This window comes from Eleutherodactylus coqui, chromosome 2, assembly GCF_035609145.1.
Source record: "Eleutherodactylus coqui strain aEleCoq1 chromosome 2, aEleCoq1.hap1, whole genome shotgun sequence".
Classification (NCBI taxonomy): Eukaryota; Metazoa; Chordata; class Amphibia; order Anura; family Eleutherodactylidae; genus Eleutherodactylus; species Eleutherodactylus coqui.
The window spans coordinates 315,337,799-315,360,828 of NC_089838.1; the positions used below are offsets into that span (position 1 = coordinate 315,337,799).

General features: G+C 42.7%; 1 protein-coding gene across 5 annotated transcripts in view; it reads left to right on the forward strand.

Annotated features, from left to right (window-relative positions):
- NFIX (nuclear factor I X) overlaps positions 1-23,030 on the forward strand; it is a 151,618-nt gene that overhangs the window by 40,770 nt on the left and 87,818 nt on the right. For 4 of the 5 annotated variants that reach the window (XM_066593633.1, XM_066593636.1, XM_066593637.1 and 1 more), the window contains exon 3: positions 20,453-20,984. In XM_066593633.1, the coding sequence (XP_066449730.1) occupies positions 20,453-20,984 (532 nt within the window). Of the gene's footprint in view, positions 1-19,535; positions 20,217-20,452; positions 20,985-23,030 lie in introns of those variants that run through there. The other variant, XM_066593635.1, reaches the window with a different exon arrangement.

A 23,030-nucleotide genomic window follows, 5' to 3' on the forward strand; every position in this document is an offset into this window, starting at 1 on the left:
TGAGTAGATATAGTTGGAGGCTATCTGGAGTAATAGAAATAGATTAGGTTACATGGAGTAATAAAAAATATATGGGAAGTTATATGGAGTAATAGGAGGAGATATAGGGTTAGGTTATATGGAGTAATAGAAAGAGGAATAGGATAGGTTATATGGAGTAAAAGGAAAATATATAGGGAAGGTTATATGAAGTAATAGGGTGAGGTTTGTGGAATAATAGGAGGAGATATAGGGGAACAATAGTAGATATAAAAGAGGAAATATGAAGGAATATGAGGAAATATAGGGGGCGTTATATAGAGTAAAAGGAGAAGATGTAGGGGAAGGTTATATGGAGTCATAGGAGGAGATATAGGGGGCGTTATATAGAGTAAAAGGAGAAGATGTAGGGGAAGGTTATATGGAGTAATAGGAGGAGATATAGTGGAGGGTATATGGAGTCATAGGAGGAGGATATAGAGAGCAGTTAACTGGAGTAATAGCAGATATAGGGAGAGGCTAAATGGAGTAATAGGGAGGAGTTTTATGGAATAGTAAGTAGAGATACTGGGGGAGGTTATATGGAGTAACAGGAAGGGATATAGGGGGAGATTACATGTATAAATAGCAGGAGATATAGGGGAAGGCTATAAATGGCGCCAAATAGGGAGAGGTTATAAGTAGAATTATAGGGGAGGATTATGTGAACCAATATAGGAAGATATCAGGAATGGTTGTATGGAGTGAAAGTATAAATAGGGGAGGAAACATGGTGTTATAGGAGATATAGGAGAGGTCATATTGAGTAATAGGAGGAAATATAGAAAGTAGTTATATGGACTGATAGGAGAAGCTAAAGGGGGAAGTTATATGGTGTAATAAGAGAACATACAGGGGAGGTTATATGGAGTAATGGATGAAGTTATATAGCAAGAGGTTACTATATATGGAGTAATAGGAGGAGATATAGCAAAAGGTTATATGGGGTAATCGTTGGGGTTATAGAAAGTCATAATAATGATTTACAGGTTATATAGAGTAAAATAATATTGGGAGTGGATGTATGAAGTAACAGGACTTATAGGGGGATGGTATATCAATCAGACAGAAATCCATACTGCCTTCAAAAAATGTGTTACAAACCAAGTAAGAGGAGGACTTTTAGGCACAACGTTTATTTAGAAGTATTGAGGAGTCCACGGCTAGCACTATGAGTATGTGGAATAATAGGGGTATATGATATAGGAAACTAGTATGAAATAATTGAGGAATAAGGCATATGGTTATATAAGGTAACAGGGGCTGAAGGAGGCGAAATAAGGGGCCACAGGAGCAGATTACATGGAATAACAGGGAAAGGATATATATGATGTTGTAGACAAGCCCTTGTGGTATTGAAGATGTAAGGTACATAGATAATACTAAGCACTTATCGCGCTGGTACAAAAGAGTACATTAAAGTTGAAAAGAAAAGCAGAAGGCTGTTTTGTTGGCCAGTAAATGACGGACAGCAGAGGCTGAATATCTCCTAACACATTCTAGTGTGAACTTCTGCACACAGAGGCCAAATTAGGGCATATAAAATGTCCTAACTTCATCCAGAGAGCTCCACGGCACTATTTACTTTGTATGCACTCATCTGAACTGTCCAGCAGCTGCAGGGTTAACAGGTCTCCGTTCTGTAATTTCTCCCCCTTGTTTCCTTGGCTTTGGGCCCACAGCCAGCGCAAGTCTTGATTTAAACCCCACTTTACAATCACCTCATCAGGCTGCCCCAGGAAATGACAGCCCCAGCAGGGAAAAGGGGGGGAAGTGTTCATGTGTGCTTAACTCTTACACTCCCCACTGTAGGCATTCTCCGTATAGGATACCGGGGTTAATAGTTGGGGATTCTTTTCCCGCCTTATGAAAGCACTGGTGGTGGATCATGTCCTCTAGTGACTGTGCACGGATGATGTATTCCCCAGGCCTCATAGATACACACACTCCTTTGAGAATGTCTCTTTTTTCTGAACTCTCTTCATGTCAAGCAAAGTCTTTTTCGTGCGCTCCCTGCTCTCTCTTTTCCAGTCGCTCTCTTGCTCTCTCTCCCCCATCCCAGGCCCAAAGTACTTTGATCAAAACAAACTTGTGTGAGTGATATTGGAGTTATTTCAGGTCGTGCTGGCTCAGGCTCAGGTCTGTTCTGCATTAACTTGACTTTTTTTTCTCTATATATTTATATATATTACGAGCGTAGCATTATTAAAGGGAAAGCGTCCATATAAGAAACGCTCAGAAATCCCGCGTTTACTGTCTCTGCACGGTAACAGACTGATGTAAATGAGCCTCTATGCCTGGCTTGTGACCCTTTAGAAGGACGGGCACATTCTTATTCACAGGATTCTTTTATTTTTGTGTCACCATGTGCCCAGAGGAGCGTGGCTGTAGTTCCCATAACCTTCTTTTGTCTGTATCACCCTGTAGTGGGAGGAGCAGACTCCCTGTGCCATAGTTCCTTTCTGACTGTCACCCTGCGGTGGGAGGAGCAGACTCCCTGCGCCATAGTACTTGTCTGTCACCCTGCAGCGGGAGGAGCAGACTCCCTGTACCATAGTTTCTTCCTGACTCTCACCCTGCAGTGGGAGAAGATTCCCTGCGCCATAGTACTTGTCTGTCACCCTGTAGTGGGAGGAGCAGACTCCCTGTGCCCTAGTTCCACCCTGACTGTCACCCTGCAGTGGGAGAAGACTCCTTGTGCCATAGTTCTTCCTGTCACCCCGTCATGGGAGGAGCAGAATCCCTATGCCATAGTTCCTTCTTGATTGTCACCCTGTAGTGGGAGGAGCAGACTCCCTGTGCCATAGTTCCTTCCTGACTGTCACCCTGTCATGGGAGGAGCAGAATCCCTCTGTCATAGTTCCTTCTTGATTGTCACCCTGTAGTGGGAGGAGCAGAAATCCTGTGCCATAGTTCCTTCTTGTCTGTCACCCTGCGGTGGGAGGAGCAGACTCCCTGTACCATAGTTCCACGCTGACTGTCACCCTGCAGTGGGAGGAGCAGAATACCTCTCATAGTTCCTTCCTGACTGTCACCCTGCAGTGGGAGGAGCAGAATACCTCTCATAGTTCCTTCCTGACTGTCACCCTGTAGTGGGAGGAGCAGAATCCCTCTGCCATAGTTCCTTCCTGACTGTCACCTTGTAGTGGGAGGAGCAGACTCTCTGTGCCACAGCTCCTTCTTGATTGTCACCCTGTAGTGGGAGGAACAGAAATCCTGTGCCATAGTTCCTTCTTGTCTGTCACCCTGCGGTGGGAGGAGCAGACTCCCTGTACCATAGTTTCTTCCTGACTCTCACCCTGCAGTGGAAAAAGAAGATTCCCTGCGCCATAGTACTTGTCTGTCACCCTGTAGTGGGAGGAGCAGACACCCTGTGCCATAGTTCCACCCCGACTGTCACCCTGCAGTGGGAGAAGACTCCCTGTGCCATAGTTCCTTCCTGTCACCCTGTCATGGGAGGCGCAGAATCCCTATGCCATAGTTCCTTTCTGACTGACACCCTGCTGTGGGAGGAGCAGACTCCCTGTGCCATAGTTCCTTCCTGTCACCCTGTAGTGGGAGGAGCAGACTCCCTGTGCCATAGTTCCTTCCTGTCACCTTGTGGTGGGAGAAGCAGAATCCCTGTGCCATAGTTCCTTCTTGATTGTCACCCTGTAGTGGGAGGAGCAGACTGTCTGTGCCATAGTTCCTTCCTGACTGTCACCCTGTAGTGGGAGGAGCAGACTCCCTTTGCCATAGTTCCATCCTGACTGTCACCCTGTAGTGGGAGGAGCAGACTTTCTGTGCCATAGCTACTTCTTGATTGTCACCCTGTAGTGGGAGGAGCAGAAATCCTGTGCCATAGTTCCTTCTTGATTGTCACCCTGTAGTGGGAGGAGCAGACTCTCTGTGTCATAGTTCCTTCCTGACTGTCACCATATAGTCGGAGAAGCAGACTCTCTGTGCCATAGTTCTGTATTGATTGTCACCCTGTAGTGGGAGGAGCAGACTTTCTGTGCCATAGTTTCTTCCTGACGGTCACCCTGTAGTGGGAGGAGCAGACGCTCTGTGTCATAGTTCCTTCTTGATTGTCACCCTGTAGTGAGAGAAGACTCCATGTGCAATAGTTCCTTCCTGTCACCCTGTAGTGGGAGGTGCAGACTTCTTGTGCCATAGTTCCTTCCTGACTGTCACCCTGTAGTGGGAAGAGCAGCATCCCTGTTATAATTCTTTCCTGTCACCCTGTAGTGGGAGGAGCAGACTCCCTGCGCCATAGTCCCTTCCTGACAGTTCCCCTATAGTGGGAGGAGCAGAATCCCTGTCATAGTTCCTTCCTGACTGTCACCCTGTAATGGGAGGAGCAGAAGCCCTGTGCCATAGTTTCATCCTGACTGTCACCCTGTAGTGGGAGGAGCAGAATCCCTGTGCCATAGTTCCTTCCAGATTGTCACCATGTAGTGGGAGGAGCAAAATCCATGTCACATAGTTTTTCCTTCATATCAGCATTACCCTGTTGTTGGAGGGGCATATTTCATGTTACATAGCTCCTCCCTCCTGCTGTTTCACCCTGTCATGGGAGGAGCAGACTTCATGTCAAATAGCCCCTTCCACCCCAGGGTGACACTGAAATGAACTATATGAAGTCTACCCCTCTTTGTTGTCCATGTCACCCTGTGGTGGGAGTGGCAGACTATATAGCACATAGCTCCTCCCATCTTTGAAACCTTGTAGTGGGAGGGGCATAGTACATTTTGCATAGCTTTCTCAAGTCACTCTGTGTGGGAGGAACAGAGTATAGCACATAGCTCCTACTGTCTGGAAAAACCCTCTGGTAGGAGGGGTATACCAAAGTCATGAAGTTCTCAACTGACTATCGCCCTGTGGTAGGAGGGGCATACCAAATGTCATGAAGTTCTCTATCACCCTTCATATAACTGTAACTACGTGGTAGGAGCCACATAATACATATCACATTGCTCCCTCTAGTGTCACACTGTAGTGGGAGGAGCAGAGTCTATTGCACATATCTCCACCGCAAGTGGTGGGAGGGGCATGCTAAATGTCACACAGCTTTCTCCTGACTGTGTCACCCAGTGGTAGGAGGACTACCATCATTTCATCTTCCTGCCTGTGTAAACTAGGGATGAGAGGAACTCTGAAAACACGTAAAACTCGAGGTAGTTCAAGGCTCCTTGTAAATGACAAGTTTTAGTATTAATACCCTGTTTAGTTTCTTACTTCTAAAAGGAAAGTTCATCTCTAAATTAAAGGGGTATTCGGGTGATTAAACATTGCTTTAAGCTTTAACCCATCCACCAGATCAGAATAGAGGGTGTCCGACCGCTGGGACCCTCATCAATCCCAAAATTGGGCATCCTGTATTCCTCGCCCTCTTCACACCCTGGTTGCTGCTCCCACGACATAGAATGAAGGGCAGGGGGTGTAAGTGCACTGCGACTCCATTCATTGTAAGTGGGACTGCCGGAGACAGCTGAGCACTTTTCTTGGCTATCTTCCGCAGTCCTATTGAGAAGTAATTGAGAGGTAGTGCGCTTGCATAACCTGCCCTCCATTCTATGACGCGGGAGCAGCAACCAGGGTGTGAGGAGGACGGGGTAAATGGAACCCCCATTCTTGGGTTGGTGTGGGTCCCAGCGGTTGGACACCCGTTCCCCGATCTACCAGTTTTCACTGATCCAGTGGTATACATACAGGGTGTCCCAAAAACGTATACTCACATCCACGCGAATATCTGCATCACAAAATAGCTGGAAGTCATCTGCAATCACATGAGGTGCTCCAAGTGGTCACCATTAACATGCAGACACATCGGACTTTGGTGAACTTCTGCATTAACAACATGGGTGCTGGTGGAAAATCAAGCATGCCTCCACCACTTTTTACTCTACTAATGCGATTACTGACATCTTTAGATAAAAGAGAGTACTATATATTGCCATAATATATTCAGTTTTCACTTAAAATAGCACGATTGCATTTTTGGACACTTTGCATATATCTACCCTATGACAGATTTCACAGGCTGCGCTGACGGTAAACCATTTTATGCTATTCGATAACAGCCCCTTTAGGAGAAGGTCCCCTTGTTTTACAGGTAATGGGTGGTCCTGTGGACAAGAAACTAAAAGGAGTACTAAGAAATGGCTAGGAGACCAGCATGGAGTTTACAATTGCTGTTCTTTTTTTCGGGTATTACAGCTAAAATTGGCCAAACCAACACAGGTCCCCAACCGCTGTATCCCATCAATATAGAGATCCCTTTGTCTGTGTCCTTACACACACGTATCTCTCTTAGGGCTTATTCACACGAGCGTATATCGGCGGGTCGTGAAAACGTCCGGCCGATATATGCTACCGTGTGATGCGCGGGGCGGCGTATATACCGTCGGGCTGACTTCCCCTTCCCTCCCCCTGCAAGGGGAGGAGGCGGGACGGGGCGGGAGCTTGTTGCGCTGCTAAACTCCCTCCCCCCTCCCTTCTCCTGCAGCTGTCATTGGCTCCCATAGGAGTCAATGCAGCTGCCGCTGCCGACGTGAGGGCACCCGGCTGGGTAGTTTTACTCTGCGGAGATACACCCCTGTGCACTGATGCACCAAACCAGGTCAATATACGCCCGTGTGAATAAGCCCTTAAAGCGACCCTCTAGGCCTGAACAAAATTGTCCGCACTGCTTCTCTGAGTAGCTGATACAGGCCGTACAATAGTACATCATTAGTCTGAGATACTACCCAGTGCTTTGATTAGCCGATGCTGCCCATGTGAAAAGTCAGAAAATACCTGGAAAATGTCATTCTTAAAACATGCTATAATTTGCAAAAATAATATGGACCAAAACACACACCAAAAAGTTTGATTTACCAAATGCCCCAAAAACCACAAATACCGTGTGTAGTGTATTTCTTACTTCCATATTGAACTACAGGGAATATCTGAAAACGGGGCTTTTTGCTGCAAAGACTGAAAGCAAAAACTGCAGCATTTTTTTCCAAAACACTATGGGGGAAATGTATTAAGACGGGCATTTCAAACACCAGCCTTAATATGACTTCCCCTGGCACATGATGCCACTAATACATGAAAAGCTGCATGGCTCTTCGCATATTAGATGGATCTCAGCATCTCCGTGCATCTACTCAAAAATGTATGCCGGCTGCTTCCTGGCAAACATTTCTGGCGTAACTTATGTCAGTTTGCAGCATAAATTATATACAAATGTGTCGGTACGATGGTCATGCCCCCTCCGAGCTCACCCCTTTTGGAAAAGTGGCAGACGGTGGTGCACACCACCAAAAGCTTTAAGACTTGCCCAAAAGTTTGTGACTTTTTTTACGCCAGAAACTGCAGTAAAATGTTTTATAAATGCCCCCGACGTATAAAAAGGGCGTAGATAACCTCTATTAGAGTGTGTATACATTGTGGAGCACTAAGCACAGAATACAAACCTGGAAGAATGAATCTCCAGAAAGTTACAGCCAGCTACTTTACTTCAATTGTACCGAATGCATCTGCAATACAGCAAACACGATCCGTCCCATGATGCAAAGTTTGCCTTCCCTTTAATGTTTTGATGAAAGTAACATTGGGTAGCTAATAAACTCAAATGAATAGAAATAACTAAAATACACGTAGTGATCGCTGATATGTAAGGTGCCCTTTAATCGCGGTCTGGCAGGTGACTACTTTGGCATCTGGTATATAGTGAAGAAAGACCTAGATTCACAGAATGATGGTTCCAGCCCTGCTTTCCTGTAGCCCTTATTATTTGGAAACAGCGGCAGAGAAGACTTTCCCTAAGGCTTTATTCACATGGGCAAGCCCACGTGCAGCCCGCAAAATCGGAAGCAAAATACAATGGCCAGCGCACGGGCACAGTCCAATTTTCACGGAGCTCTTAATGTTGTATAGCCGATTCTCATCCAACGGACCACAGGTACCGTGTGAGAAACTGAATGTGTGAATAGCCGAATTACCCATTATGGGTCCGTGTGAAATCCGCTAGACGCATGGACAAGAATTACACCCGTGTGAAAAAGCCCTTTAACATAGTGCAAGGCTTAGAGTGTTCTGCACATTATATATTTTATCAGTCTTCCGCTAGTCTATTAACGATGGGCAGTGCGCTGTGGATGTCTACGGGGACACAAGATTTCCCTGTTGGGATGAATAGTTCAATATTTGGTGCAAGGGGGCAAATACTTTTGCTATCTTAAGAGAATGCTTCCTTAATGAGCCGACTGATATTGTCCTGGGGGGAGAGTCGAAGACTTCAGCCATCCACTGTAGCGACTATTCTCCTACAGCTTCAGATAGAGCCGGTCTCATTTGGTCGGGATTGACTCATCTCATTCAGAAGGACGTGAAAATCAAATGAAAGGAAGTGAAGATAGCAGAATCCTAATTAGTTCTCTACTGAAGTGATATGTTTGTCCTGCAGAACTTACATTCTAATCTAACCGACCAGATACACATGTAACTTTACCATCACAATGAAAGTTTAATACTGCACAAACCCCGGCCTGCAGTCCCTCTTTGTCTTGTCTCTATTTTGCATTTCTACCTCTCTCTCTGCCCTCTGGAGGGGATTCTGCTCACGTCAGCAGCCGGCTCACACTATTTGCCATGTGTGCCAGGGTGACACCATGCCAGGGTAGCACCGTCTGTTACCGTGGTAACCCTCCCCTCTTCCCCAAACCTTTCCAACCCTGCCAGAGAGATCCAGAGAGACAAGGGAAGAAGAAGAGAAGGCCTAGGGAGAAACGGGTGCAAAAGAGGGATATGGCCAACTGCAGAAGAAGAGCAGAAGTGAAGATATTGGAGGGTGATAATTAAGTTACAGGAAGGAAGGGAAAGTGTAGAACATGAGGATATGAGGATATGTGATGTTAGCCTGACATCCATCCTGACAAGGAAACAAGGAAAGGGTTTACTTCCCTGCATAGCCACTGTTAAAGGGAATGTGCCATCAGAAAATGTCCTAGTGTACAAATCAAGTTATGTTAAAACATGCCCTTAAAGAGTTTTTGATGATGTTTTCCTAATTTTCCATATTTAAAACGAAAATTCCTCCCGCCCTGCAGTTTTCACAGTGATCCCCAGGCCTGATAATAGTTGGACAAACTTGTTATATCATCATCACAGGCAGGATAACAATGAAAGGTGACAGCTATATAGACTGCACAGGATCCACAATTCACTATAGGTCTCAGCAAACCTCCTCCAACTCCCTGCACAGGTCACAGAGCATGTGCAAAACCCTTTCCTATGAAAGTCAATGGTTGATGGACACAGCTTACCTCCTCCATCTCCCTGCACAATGACATCTACTCATGTTATGGAGCATGCGCACAACACTCTCCTATAGAAGTCAATGGGTGATGGACACAGCTCACCTCCTCCCCTCCCTGATAATGCCCACAACATTCTCCTATAGAAGTCAATGGGTGATGGACACAGCTCACCTCCTCCCCATCCCTGATAATGCCCACAACACTCTCCTATAGATGTCAATGGGTGATGGACACAGCTCACCTCCTCCCCATCCCTGATAATGCCCACAAAATTTTCCTATAGAAGTCAATGGGTGATGGACACAGCTCACCTCCTCCCCTCCCTGAGAATGCCCACAATACTCTCCTATAGAAGTCATTGAGTACTCTCCTGTTGCAGCTCATAGCAGTGGGCCAGCCCCACAGTCAGATACAAAACACAGAATAAAGAAAAATCAACAAACAGAAAATAAAATCAGAAAATGTGTTGCTATCTGCTTTTAATTAGTAAGAAGAAAAAACCTAGGTGATAAGTTCCTTTCAAGGGTATTTTTACACATGGTGGATTTTCTGCAGCAAATCCTTGAAGGATGGCGCTCTAATATTCTAGAGTAGACCGCCAGGCACTGATATGTGTTTTGCCATAAAAAAATAGGACCTATCTTTGGACGCAATAGAAATAAAATAAGGCGCCAATCTTCTATCTTTTGATGCACGATTTTTTCGGTGCGTTAAAAGATCGTTCATCTGAAGGAAACCATCGGTTCCAAAAGGCGAGATTTTTTGATGCGCCTACTTTGCCTCCAAATAACGCTGATATGAAAGAGGCCGAAGGGTGGTTCAGGCACGGGTATGTGCAAATATGCTTGCCTCAACGCCATGTATTTGAATGAGTTTGATGAGGTAGATTTGCGCGTGTGCCTGCGCATAGTGCTGTACCTTTTGCATAAGCAGGGCACTTCACACGCGCTCCACACACCCCATCGTGGTTTAAAAGGTTATTTAGCCTAATGAGGTCTAGATGTGTTCCATTTTTCATGGAGTTGTGCAGCATATTGTGCATTTGCATGCAAAAAGAGTGCATATTTTCGCACCTCCCATAGACTTCTATGGGGCCCTTGGTGTGCAAATACGCAGGAATGTAGAGCAGGACCTATTTTTTTTGCACGCACATTGAGATTTACTAAAATCTTATCCACGTGGTTTCAAATATAAATGCAGCAGATTTTCCATACAGAAATTCCACCTGGCACATTTGCAGCATGAACGCTCCGTGTGAACATACCCGAGGGGACCGGGGGGCACACGATACTACAGGTCATAGGTTGGATCACAGACAGTGCACTACCTACCGTGATGGGACTATAGTCTGTAATATGCCCAATATATAACGAACCCATCCCAAAAGATCTGAAGTCAAGATACAAGATGAATGAAAGCCCAATGCATATAAATGAGGGAGAAGCGCACCTCACATCACAACACTTAAGGCATATCTCTCCATTGATGTTGTAATTCATAAATCAATGGCGCATTCAATAACGATTTGTTTAACACTGATGATGGTTTAATATACAGGCTCATTAAAATCAATGCTCCTGCATAACTCTGTCTTAGGTTTGTCCCAGAGGCGGCTGCCTGCTGCCAAAATCAATATTTAAATGGATTGTATGAGAGAAGAAAAAATATTTTTTTTCTCCCTTAAAAGCACATCCATCGGGTGTGTCTCGTATTCTTGCTTTCAGGGAAAGGGACTAAGTTGCAATACCAGACGCGACCATCAAGAAGGGTGGTGCTATTGATTGAAAAATACAAACCGCATCTATTTCTGTAGTATGGCGACATGCATCCGTAAACGGAGTACTACACAATACAGCACCGCAGGGACGCTCGTCTCCAGCTTACGCTTTCTGCCATTTACATGAGGCCTACATTCACTTCGCATGCATTCTAAGCCCGTCTAACTTCCCATTTCCACCAGATGGCCTTGTAGCTACAAGTAGCATCACCAACTCTACTCCGCAGCTGCGTCCAATTACTTGGCATAGATCATGGCTTTATTAGCAATGGCACAATGTAAGGTGGCAAAACATATCATTACTTGGCAGTTCTGCACTGACTAATAATGGTGGACAGTCAGGTATCCAGCAAAACGTCTGGGGGTTTGAAGTGCTGTACTTGGTTTTTCTTAGATTTTAAGAGCTATGGGGATGCCGCGGATTAATTTCTAGTGTCAAACAAAGTTAAAGTAGTGCAGACATTTAGAGGAGTCACTACCACTAATGGCCACCAGGTAGCACTACAGAAACTTCTTTTCAAAAATGCTATAAATTAGCCCAGGATTTGGTACATTGTGCGGGGCTGTGTATTCTGCGCTGTGCACTGCTGCAGGGATGCCGACATTATCTGAGAGGTTCTCTGCTCAGACATTTCAAAACTTTTCTGGTTGCTACGTAGCAATAACCCATAGAGCACGGCTGTATAAAGGAGCCATTACAGAGAGTTCATCCCCTGCAAAACACAGGCAGAGGAACGCTGATTGCCGGTACCTGTATCTTCCAATCGAACAGCGCGGTGAGACCGGGTGCCAGCTGCAATCAGCGCCTGCGTTTAGCGATAGAGAAACGCTGCTATATAATTTCAGTTCCAAGTTTAAAACGGCAATTCTGTATGTTAAACAACACACCAAAAGCGTGATCCGAGGGGGGGGATTCCCACAGGAACACACAACAAGACTCGCCTCAAATTCCGTATAAAAAACGCAAGATTTTAATACAGATTCACAGCAGACTTCACCCCTTCAATTTCAGCGTGAAATCATCCGTGGATCAATGGCAAAACCGCATTGCAATCAGCGCAAAATAGTGGGGACTTTGTCGTAGATTTGTACCTAAATCCACAGCGCAGAATATGCCGCTATATTTGGTGCCGATCCACACCAAAATACGAAAAACTGAAAAACGTATGCAAAAGCACCGGCCGCTTTATGTTTTGCATCTCTGAGATAATTACCATTGATTAAAAACGCAAAACACGGGCGTTCTTCAAAATGCATTTGTAGTGCGTTCTTTAATGCAGACATAAACGCTGCCGTGTGACATAAGAGAATCTCTGGCAAAGTGCAGGCAGAGCTGCGCTGCTTGTGGCTGGCATTGGGATTCGTGTCCAGTGCCGGCAGCCATCAGTGTTTCTTCACCTGCATTTTGCTGCCATGTGATAGCAACCTCAGGGCTTATTCACACGAGCATATATCGGCCGGCCGACAAATGCTGCTGCGTGATGCTCGGGGTGTCTTCCCCTTCCCCTCTCTCTGCAAGGGGAGGAGGCGGCACGGGGCGGGTGCTAGTGTGCTGAGCTCTCGTCCCTCTCTGCCCCTTGCCGCTATTTGCAATGGGAGGGGATAGGCGGGGCTTAGCTCGCCCCATCCCTCCCCTCTTAGTGCAAACAGCGGCAAGGGACGGAGAGAAGAGAATGTGGGTGGAGTTTAGCAGTCACACTGCTAAACTCCCTCCCACCTCCCTTCTCCTGCAACTGTCATTGGCTCCCTTAGGAGTCAATGCAGCTGCCGCCGCGGAAGTGCTTTTGAGATACGCCCCTGTGCACTGACGCATTGTAAACCAATGCATCAGAGGGGCAGCATATATTGAACGGGGCGTGAAAACCCAGCTGATATACACCCGTGTCAATAAGCTCTCAGTCCAGCTTTGCACATGCCAGAAATGCTGCAGAATTTCCACAGCAGACGTGGCTGTGGAAATTGCAGAGTATTTAGGGTATATTTACATGCAGCGGAAATGCTGCGAACCACTTCCACATCACCTGACCACCGGAGCTGCGCTACGAGGTGCAGGGGCACAGGAGGCACAATGCCATGATTTGGAGCTGCGTCTTCTGAACACATTTATGAGAGCGGCCTTAAAGTTCAGTGCAAGTACAACAAATTGAACAAATACTTTTAGTTCCAGCCCTGCCTGATATGTCAAGAACCTGCATCATTAGTGGCTTTCTGTCTACCCAAGTCATCCTCATTATCAATGATAACAATTAAGAAGGAGTACGATCACACATCACCTAGTGTAACCTCCCCTACATCTCCCCATTACTCAATATAATTTCTCCTATATCTCCTCCTATTACTCCATATAACCTCCTCTATATCTCCTCCTATTACTCCATATAACCTCCCCTATTACTCCATATAACCTCCCCTATATCTCCTATTACTTCATATAACCTCCCCTATATCTCCTCCTATTATTCCATATAACCTCCCCTATATCTCCTCCTATTACCCCATATATCCTCTCCCTATATCTCCTATTACTCCATATAACCTCTCCTATATCTCCTCCTATTACTCCATATAACCTCCCTCTATATCTCCTACTATTACTCCATATAACCTCTCCTATATCTCCTCCTATTACTCCATATATCCTCCCCTATATCTCCTCCTGTTACTCCATATAACCTCTCCTATATCTCCTCCTATTACTCCATATATCCTCCCCTATATCTCCTCCTGTTACTCCATATAACCTCCCCTATATCTCCTACTATTACTCCATATAACCTCTCCTATATTTCCTCCTATTACTCCATATAACCTCCCCTATATCTCCTCCTATTACTCCATATATCCTCCCCTATATCTCCTCCTGTTACTCCATATAACCTCCCCTATATCTCCTCCTATTACTCCATATAACCTCTGCTATATCTCCTCCTGTTACTCCATATAACCTCTCCTATATCTCCTCGTATTACTCCATATATCCTCCCCTATATCTCTTCCTATTACTCCATATAACCTCCCCTATATCTCCTCCTGTTACTCCATATAACCTCTCCTATATCTCCTCGTATTACTCCCTATATCCTCCCCTATATCTCCTCCTATTACTCCATATAACCTCCCCTATATCTCCTCCTGTTACTCCATATAACCTCTCCTATATCTCCTCCTATTACTCTATATAACCTCTCCTATATCTCCTCCTATTACTCCATATATCCTCCCCTATATCTCCTCCTATTACTCTATATAACCTCTCCTATTACTCCATATATCCTCCCCTATATCTCCTCCTATTACTCCATATAACCTCCCCTATATCTCCTCCTGTTACTCCATATAACCTCTCCTATATCTCCTATTACTCCATATATCCTCCCCTATATCTCCTCCTATTACTCCATATAACCTCTCCTATATCTCCTCCTGTTACTCCATATAACCTCTCCTATATCTCCTCCTATTACTCCATATATCCTCCCCTATATCTCCTCCTATTACTCTATATAACCTCTCCTATTACTCCATATATCCTCCCCTATATCTCCTCCTATTACTCCATATATCCTCCCCTATATCTCCTCCTATTACTCTATATAACCGCTCCTATTATCCCCTCCTATTACTCCATATAACCTCCCCTATATCTCCTCCTATTACTCCATATAACCTCTCCTGTATCTCCTTCTATTACTCCATACAGCCTCCCCCATTCTCTCCTATTACTCTATATAACCTATCTCCTCTAGTATGCCATGTGACTGGTACTACAACATTACAGAATACATGAGTATGCTGTTTTTGAATTGATAGCAGAAACAGAAAGTGCTTTTGATGGAATTTCTTTAGAAGTAGGAGCCTGTGAGGGAAAACTCGTGATGTTCTAATTTCTACAGAAACAATGTTAATACAAAACAGAAATGGAATCAGACTGCTATGCTGAACAAAAAGGTCACAGACAGTGTCACCTAAGCATCATCTCCTCTGCACATGTTAGACTGTAAGCTCTGCAGACGAGCCATGCTGCACACATCCCCCCCCCCCCTATCTGTCTGATATAGCCATGAAGTGTAAGGTGTGAAGCGCTACAACAGCACAGACCACCCCGTCACCTTCCCGTGTTCACAATTGTCTACAGTGAGAGAACTATTGCTATTCCCATTCTTCACAAGAATCATAAATATTTGCAAATTAAAAGATCAGTTAAGGCCTGTTTAATGAGGAACTAATTAGACTTTGGGTTATATCTAATGTGTTTGTACTTGTTCCATTAAACTAGGGCACCATCAATCAGTGTCTGTAACTGATACTGCAGGGTAAGGAGCGTTTGTATGCTGCATAGAAAGAACTGCTTGTGTGGCGTTGTATATACTCGTCATACAGTATATAGCAGTCATATACACTTAACGTGTCGTCACAATGGTAGATTCACGTTCATTGTGCTAACATCTTAAGTGGGGTGATGCGGAGCTGACTGACAAGCCGGTTGCCGCTTTCTGGCAAAAGATGTTGTGTCAAGGTGACACATGTATGGCATGGACTTGTCATTGCGGTGCGTGTTCACAGTGGGGCTGCTACTATAGGAGGTGTATCTGGGCCAGGTCCCGGGGCCTGAGAGGGCCCAAAGGTATAGCTTTTACATAACAGGAGCGTGAAGGCCGTGATGGCATGATAATTAAAGAATAACTGCAGACAAAGTTATCTTATTATGTAATAATGGGTCGTAATGGTGGGAGGCGCTCTGGTAGAAGTTCAGCTTCGAGGCTCAGGAAGTTCAAGCTGTGTCTCTGGGTGTATTATTTTTTGTATTGCAACATGCAGAGTCAAAATAATGAGATGTGAGTATCTTTATTAATGTCATTATTAATCGCTGTCTTGTCAGTCACTCCTGGGGAAATTGAGAAGTGAATAGAATTCATTTCAATGACTCCAGAATGTCCTGCGACGATCCATAAGGCTTCTCCATGACGCATTCTTGATTACTGCCTGCAGTCTTGATCTTCACCTTTCAACTCCTCAGATCACAATAGTCATTTCCAATAAGCCCGATCTCGTAATAAGCTGTCCGAGATAATATAAGTTACTTGTGCCTCGATGCGAGTTTAGGCCTCAGATTTCTTGTGTTTTTCTTACAGTCCATAGTAATCTCAGCAGCAACATAGTTTTAAGTATATATACATATATATATATATATATATATATATATATTATATAGATACATTTTATCTGGCATGTTGCGTTGCATTTTTTCTGTATTAGGGTTGTTTCACATATGAACTAATTTACCAGCACGGGCGATTCAGCTGCAAAGTTTGCATATCTTACATGTGCATTTAGGTGCGGAGTTTTCAGGGAATTGCTTCGGATTTCACCCTTTGAATTGCTTCCACCCCTACACATCCATCCATTATTACTAAACTGCTGCGGTACAATGTAGCTATCACCCCAATGCAGGGGATTAAGACAGACTAACTTACCACTATTATAGGAACCCATGAAGATGACCGAGAAGTATTTAATTAGCCATACAATGAGAAATAATTATAAAGTGTGGGATGATGGAGAGCTAGAACAGGTGAATATCATAAAGCATGCGACCTGTATATTAGCCTTCAGTGGCGCATATTCATCTTTCTTCTTCCAAAATTTATATTTACCTCTAGCGGAAAAATGTAACTTCAATTAATAGAAAGTAATTCTATGCTGTGTACAGGGCCAATTTTTCCCATGGCTTTTATCTTATCTTCTCTAAACTTTGTATCGCAGGGCAATTAACATTATTAAATAAATACACTCATGTGCACTTATTTATATATATATATATGCTATTTTATGTGCTTTTATTTCCAAACGCTACCCAACCTATGTATGTTTGTAGCGGAATTGGTAACATTTAATCTGAATTTCCTTTAGCTTACCTACATCTACTGCACTGTTGTATATGAAAATTCAGACACTGATGAGGCTTCGTTAAAGTATTTACAGTACTATTATTAGACAATCTGACATATAACATCTTCTGTACTTATTATATAATATGTTTGCATGTAAAATCACGGCAGAACATACTTGTATGGGAGGCGTGCACTGATATGCTGATATATATATATATAAAGTTTGACTAAAGAACTATTTTTGACTATATATCAGGCTTTCTCCCTCCTACCGGTATATGGTATTGGATGTAAATATGCATATTTTGGAATATGATGTATGTTCAGGTCTAGAAATGTACATTATGGTTCAGAAGTAAGAATATTTAGGATACATTGTATATCTGGTCGCCACATTAACAGTTTTCTGGCAATATGTGAATATCGGTTTGTGGCTAGACTTATGGCAGTTTATCGGGACAATAGTGATAAATAAGGCAAATATTGTCAATTCAATTTGTTTAGATAAAATGTGTCTTTTCGTTCGGCACATTAGAGCCCATCTTGCTATAAGACGTGGATATGTGCTTCTGTGTTACAAAACAGAGCAGGACGAGTATTGGAAGGTGAAAGTGAAAACATGTTAACATGGGGGTGGATGAAGAGAAATCAGCGCCGTGGTATGAGAAAATTGTTAAGAATTAGCAGATGAATTACAGTCAGCAAATCATAAAAAGCGAACTAGATAAAGTACTGCAGCTAGAAAAAAAGATAAAAAGGCTTCAAGAAACTTCCAGAACACTGAAAGTAAAAAAAAAAAAAATTAAATCTAGTGAAAAAAAAAGAAAACCAACATTACTTAATGTAATTGATATAGAAAAATCAGTAAATGTATTTTTTTCTATGATAAAGTACTGGAAAAAATAAGAAAAGTGACAGAAAGTCGGCAATTTATAAAGCAGGCAAAGCTAGGCTAACAACTCCAAACAAAAAAGAAAGGGGAAAGGAATAGATCAGTTAGTTTGTAAATGATGAAGCTGTGCAGAAATACGAACAGAAAACGGAAAACATTCACCGAATAAAAAGTGTGAATAAATATTTGGAGGGGAAAATAAGGAAAGCAAAAAAAAAAAAAAAAGAAACATAAAAAAGCAGTAAAGGATTAAGAGGTAAACGGTGAAGATGTGAATAAACAGCAAATGTGGAAATAAGAGGGGATGGGGAGAGCGAATAGGAATGAAAAAGGAAAAATTGGTTAAAAAATAAATTAAAAAATAGTTCTAAAATTTAGCTGCTAAAAAGCGGGGAACAAAAATAAGACAAACAGAAAATATAAGCGAAAAGTCACACATATCCATATATTTATATAGAGAGAGCTGTAGGTGTACAAAGCCCCTACAGCTTGGAAATATACAGATTTCAAATGTCTTTACAGAAAACAGAACGGAAAAAGTAGAACTCCACAGTATAATGAAAAAAGGGAACTAGAAATAGCTGGAAGCGAATGAATGTAAAATAAGAAAACGACTACCTGTAAAATAATGAAGAGAAGCGTAAAATGATACGGATGAAAAGTGAAGTATATCGGACACCCGAAAAAAAAACCCCCATCAATAACTACATTTTAAAAAAGGCAGCATATATAGCTATATACACGTAAGTCTCGTCTAGAAGGCTAGAAAAGATACAAAGGTAAACAAATGCAAATAAAATGAAAGAAGAATGGAATGAAGGTCACTGCGGGCATGAATAGCTACAGCCTCCAGTGCAGGAAGGGTTAAAATGATGAGTGTGGGATAGTAGGAAGAGAGAGTGTACGAGGGAAAATGAAAAAAATCTGGGACTACAGGAGAGGGAGATTTACTCTGAAAAGCAGCGTCTTTAAAATGTGTGACTTGGCTGAAATATATTGGGCAGTGCCAGCAAAACCACAGAGAACGAGTGAGCGAGACAGGAGTGGCAGAGCGAAGGAGAAGAGGGAGGCAAAAAGGAAAGAGAGATTTCATATATCATTTTACTATTAATAGAGGGGTTTTTTTGCTTAACTTTCGGAAGAGAAGGAGGACGATATCTGATGATTACCCCGCTTAGGTATTCTATGCAATAAACAAAAAAAAGCGAGGAGGAAAGTATACGGACAGCAAACGGGCATCTGCTTCATCTCCCCCCCCCCCCCAACACACATCATCCTCAGCCATCAGCGACTGTTTGACTTTTTGTGCCAAAACCTGCATGGCAAAATAAACGAAAAATAAAAATGAAACCAAAATAAATAATAAAAAGACAGCAAGCCAGGGAGGTGCCGCAGCGACTGCCTATCTCGTCAGTTTGAAGAAAGTCAAGCGTCAAACTTTTGTGTATGCTTTATTTTTTTTTAAGTTGTCTGTTTTGGCAAAAACCTTTTTCTGCCTTCAATATTTTTTTTCACGTTCTCTCTCTTCAGCTCTACACCTCCCTCCTCCCTTCCCTCTCTTTCTCTCTCTCTCTCCCCTCCCTTTTTCTCTGCTATTGGCTAGCTTCTTCGGTTCACTTTGCCAAAAAGGTGGGTCCGTTCGAATCAGTCTCTCTCTCTCTCTTTTTTTTTTTCCTCTCTCTTTTCCCTGGCATCGATGCTGGCCACCAATTCAGCACGGAGAGTGAAAGCAGGAGAGAGGGGGAACGAGAGAGAGAAAGAGAGAGAGAGAGAGAAAGAAAGAAAGAGAGTTTAAACTGAAAGGGGAAAAAAACAGCTTTCTCTTACTAGAAACAGCCTTTTGAAAAAAAACAACATATTTTTTCCATTACACCTTTTTCCCCTCCTTTCATTTTGCTAGCTTCCCTTTTTATATCGATGCTGAATATTTCTAATGCATACCAAGACATTTTTCGTTAATTCGTATTCCACCTGCCATTCTTTTTTACGTATGCCTTTTTAATTGTCTCTGTTGCTTTCTGTTTACCTGCAATTTTCGTGTTCCTTTATCTTTTCCTTTTAATAGGCCTTTGACTTTAAGAACTTGGTGTGTTTAAGAATTTTTGTACCACTTCCAAATTTTTACACTACGGACTAATTTTTTTTTTTTTTTTAAACGGTGTTCATAGGTAACGTTTTTCGCATTTTGGCCCCAGTTTTACGATTCGATTGACTTTTTCTCTGTTTCGTTATTTCTATTCCTGCACTTATCCACCTCATGCTCTCTGTTTCTCTCTGATTCTTATACCGATGAGCTCTAAAATTGGATGGTTTTAAATTTCTCCAGGAGTTCGATATGACAACAAGAGATGGTAACCATTTCCCCTCTTTCACACATGTAATGGAAATAATGTTAATTAAGTAGATCTATCACATTCATGTATTTTTAACTTCATTGAAGTAAACTGCTAATGTTTTCCCCATATTCATAAAAACAGGAATGTAAAAAATGAATGCTAATTATTGGCTCGTAATATTTCTATGCATGTTATTTTTTTTTTTCAATTATGTTTGCTCCCATTTCTTAAACCTATATTTCCTTTTTCAGGATGAATTTCACCCATTCATCGAAGCTCTTCTTCCCCATGTACGCGCATTCTCATACACATGGTTCAATCTCCAAGCAAGGAAGCGCAAATACTTTAAGAAGCATGAGAAACGGATGTCAAAGGATGAGGAGAGGGCGGTGAAGGACGAATTATTGGGGGAGAAGCCTGAGATCAAGCAGAAGTGGGCGTCACGGCTCTTGGCCAAGCTGAGGAAAGACATCCGGCCAGAGTTCCGAGAGGACTTTGTCCTGACCATCACCGGGAAGAAGGCTCCGTGTTGTGTCCTGTCTAACCCAGATCAGAAGGGCAAAATTCGGAGAATTGACTGCCTTCGCCAGGCAGATAAGGTGTGGAGGTTAGACCTGGTGATGGTCATCCTGTTTAAGGGGATTCCGCTGGAGAGCACAGATGGGGAACGTCTCTATAAGTCACCCCAGTGCTCCAACCCAGGGCTGTGCGTTCAGCCGCATCACATTGGAGTGTCCGTCAAAGAACTGGACCTCTACCTGGCCTTCTTCGTCCACACGCCTGGTAAGTCTTGTAATTATTGCTTCTATTTCACACAACCATCTTGCATAACCTAACATTCTTCAAAGACTATTATCAGTTCATCTGATTATGCCAGGTTGACAGTGTTCCAAATCAGAGAAATCTGCTTTGGAAACAAGACAAATCTGACCATAATAGGTGTGAAAATGAATCATTGCAATCTTATATCATTGCATTTTAACATTAAAATCCAGTGCTCTCATTGCCTCAAAGAAATACAGGCCTCAAACACACATGGGCCTAGCCCTCGATTGGAGGGGATCCACTTAGAGGTCTTTCAGGCCTCAACTCCACATAGTACTCTGCAGTCTCCACTGCACACTGGATTGCATCGAGATGCTCCATAAATGAGTGCTCCAGATGTTTCTGAAAAAACACAGTATCCAAAGAATATATTTAGCTTTGCTCTAGGAATAGTAGGTAGCCATCGTCACAAAATTTACGAGCTTTCACAGATGTTCCAGAGTTGTACTGTGTTAAATGTGTTTGTCCCAAAAATATATATACAACACAGAAGTAACAGATATTTAAAAGCTGTATTTTTTTTTACAAACATAGCAGAACATTATATTTACATATGTACATAGGGAAAAACACGGTTTTATCATAAAAATGTGTGTGTATATATATACACACACACACTCGGTATGTATGAAACATATATAGATATACACACATACATGAGCACACTGATTTTTGTCATTTCAAATACGACATCATTTCACAAAATTATGAGATATTTAAGTATTAACATGGAAAAATAAAAAAGTGCATTACGGACACAAACTGCAGGGAAAAATAATGTAACAGTATAATACTATAATAGTATAAGTATTAGGTTATAACAAGTACTGGTGAATAAGTATTATTATGGGATTCATTTCATCATACTGATATATATATATGCCTCTTCACACACATATACAGATATAGACACCCGATATGACATTGCGCAGTGGTCTTCTAAATGGAAAGTCTTCTCAAAGAAAATGATCAGTTTGCGTGATATATGGTAGGACTAATAATCTGTCGCAGGAAATGTGGCCTGGATAAGGGGGTGGTCTTCTCATAGAAGTAGCCTTTTGTGTATTCAACACATCCATTTTGATACATACATATTTGCAAAAAATATAAAACCCTACAAAATGTATATCAGGTATTTTCCTTGTGTTAAACCCCATCATAAACACTTTACTAAATGAGCTTCCCATCCTGTAACTAACTTTCCTGTAACATTCTATTACTCATTGGGAGTGAGAGTATGGCCTTCATGCTTATAGAAAGAAAATGATTCCTACTTGTTTGCTTCGCTTCCATTAGGTTAGCAGTAAATCCTACTATTTTCTTCTATTGTGACTTGACACTGGTTACTATTAAACCAAGCAGGTTAAGCTGCACATACTGATGCTCTTTATTATATACTATGGGCAAAGAAAACAATATGAATAATGCGGAGGGCTGAAATAATAAAAGCAGCGGTCAATACGTACAGGTGAGGTAAAAGTAAAAGGTTTACTGCATCATGAAACGTTGAAAGTCATAGATACGTTGCAGAATGTATGACTAGAGTTGCTCGGTTTGGCATTAGCAAACCTATAGTCAGCATCGCTTCATGGGCCAAATGTCTGATACATTATAAAAAACTAGTTTTAAAGGAGGAAGTATATAAGGGTTCGGTGGGGATCATCAAGTAAAACCAGAAATGTCAAATGTGATTTCTTCATGCCCGCCCGAATACACCTGAGAAGTGGAACTTTTCAAAGGTACAAAGTGTTGCCCCGACAATACAGAGCAAACCTGAACTCTACGAACTCCATATCTTTACTGTCTGGGTCAGTATATGCCGAAAACACTACCAAAAAATCTAAGCAAATGATCTTGTTCAGACCCACCGTGACCACTACCACTACAGAAATGTCCACAGATGCCGCCATCTTGCATGACAATCCATGTTGAGCACGCTACGTTATTTTGAAGCAGAGTTAATTTGGCTCCGGCTAAATGTTACACTTAGAGTCTATCCTTACT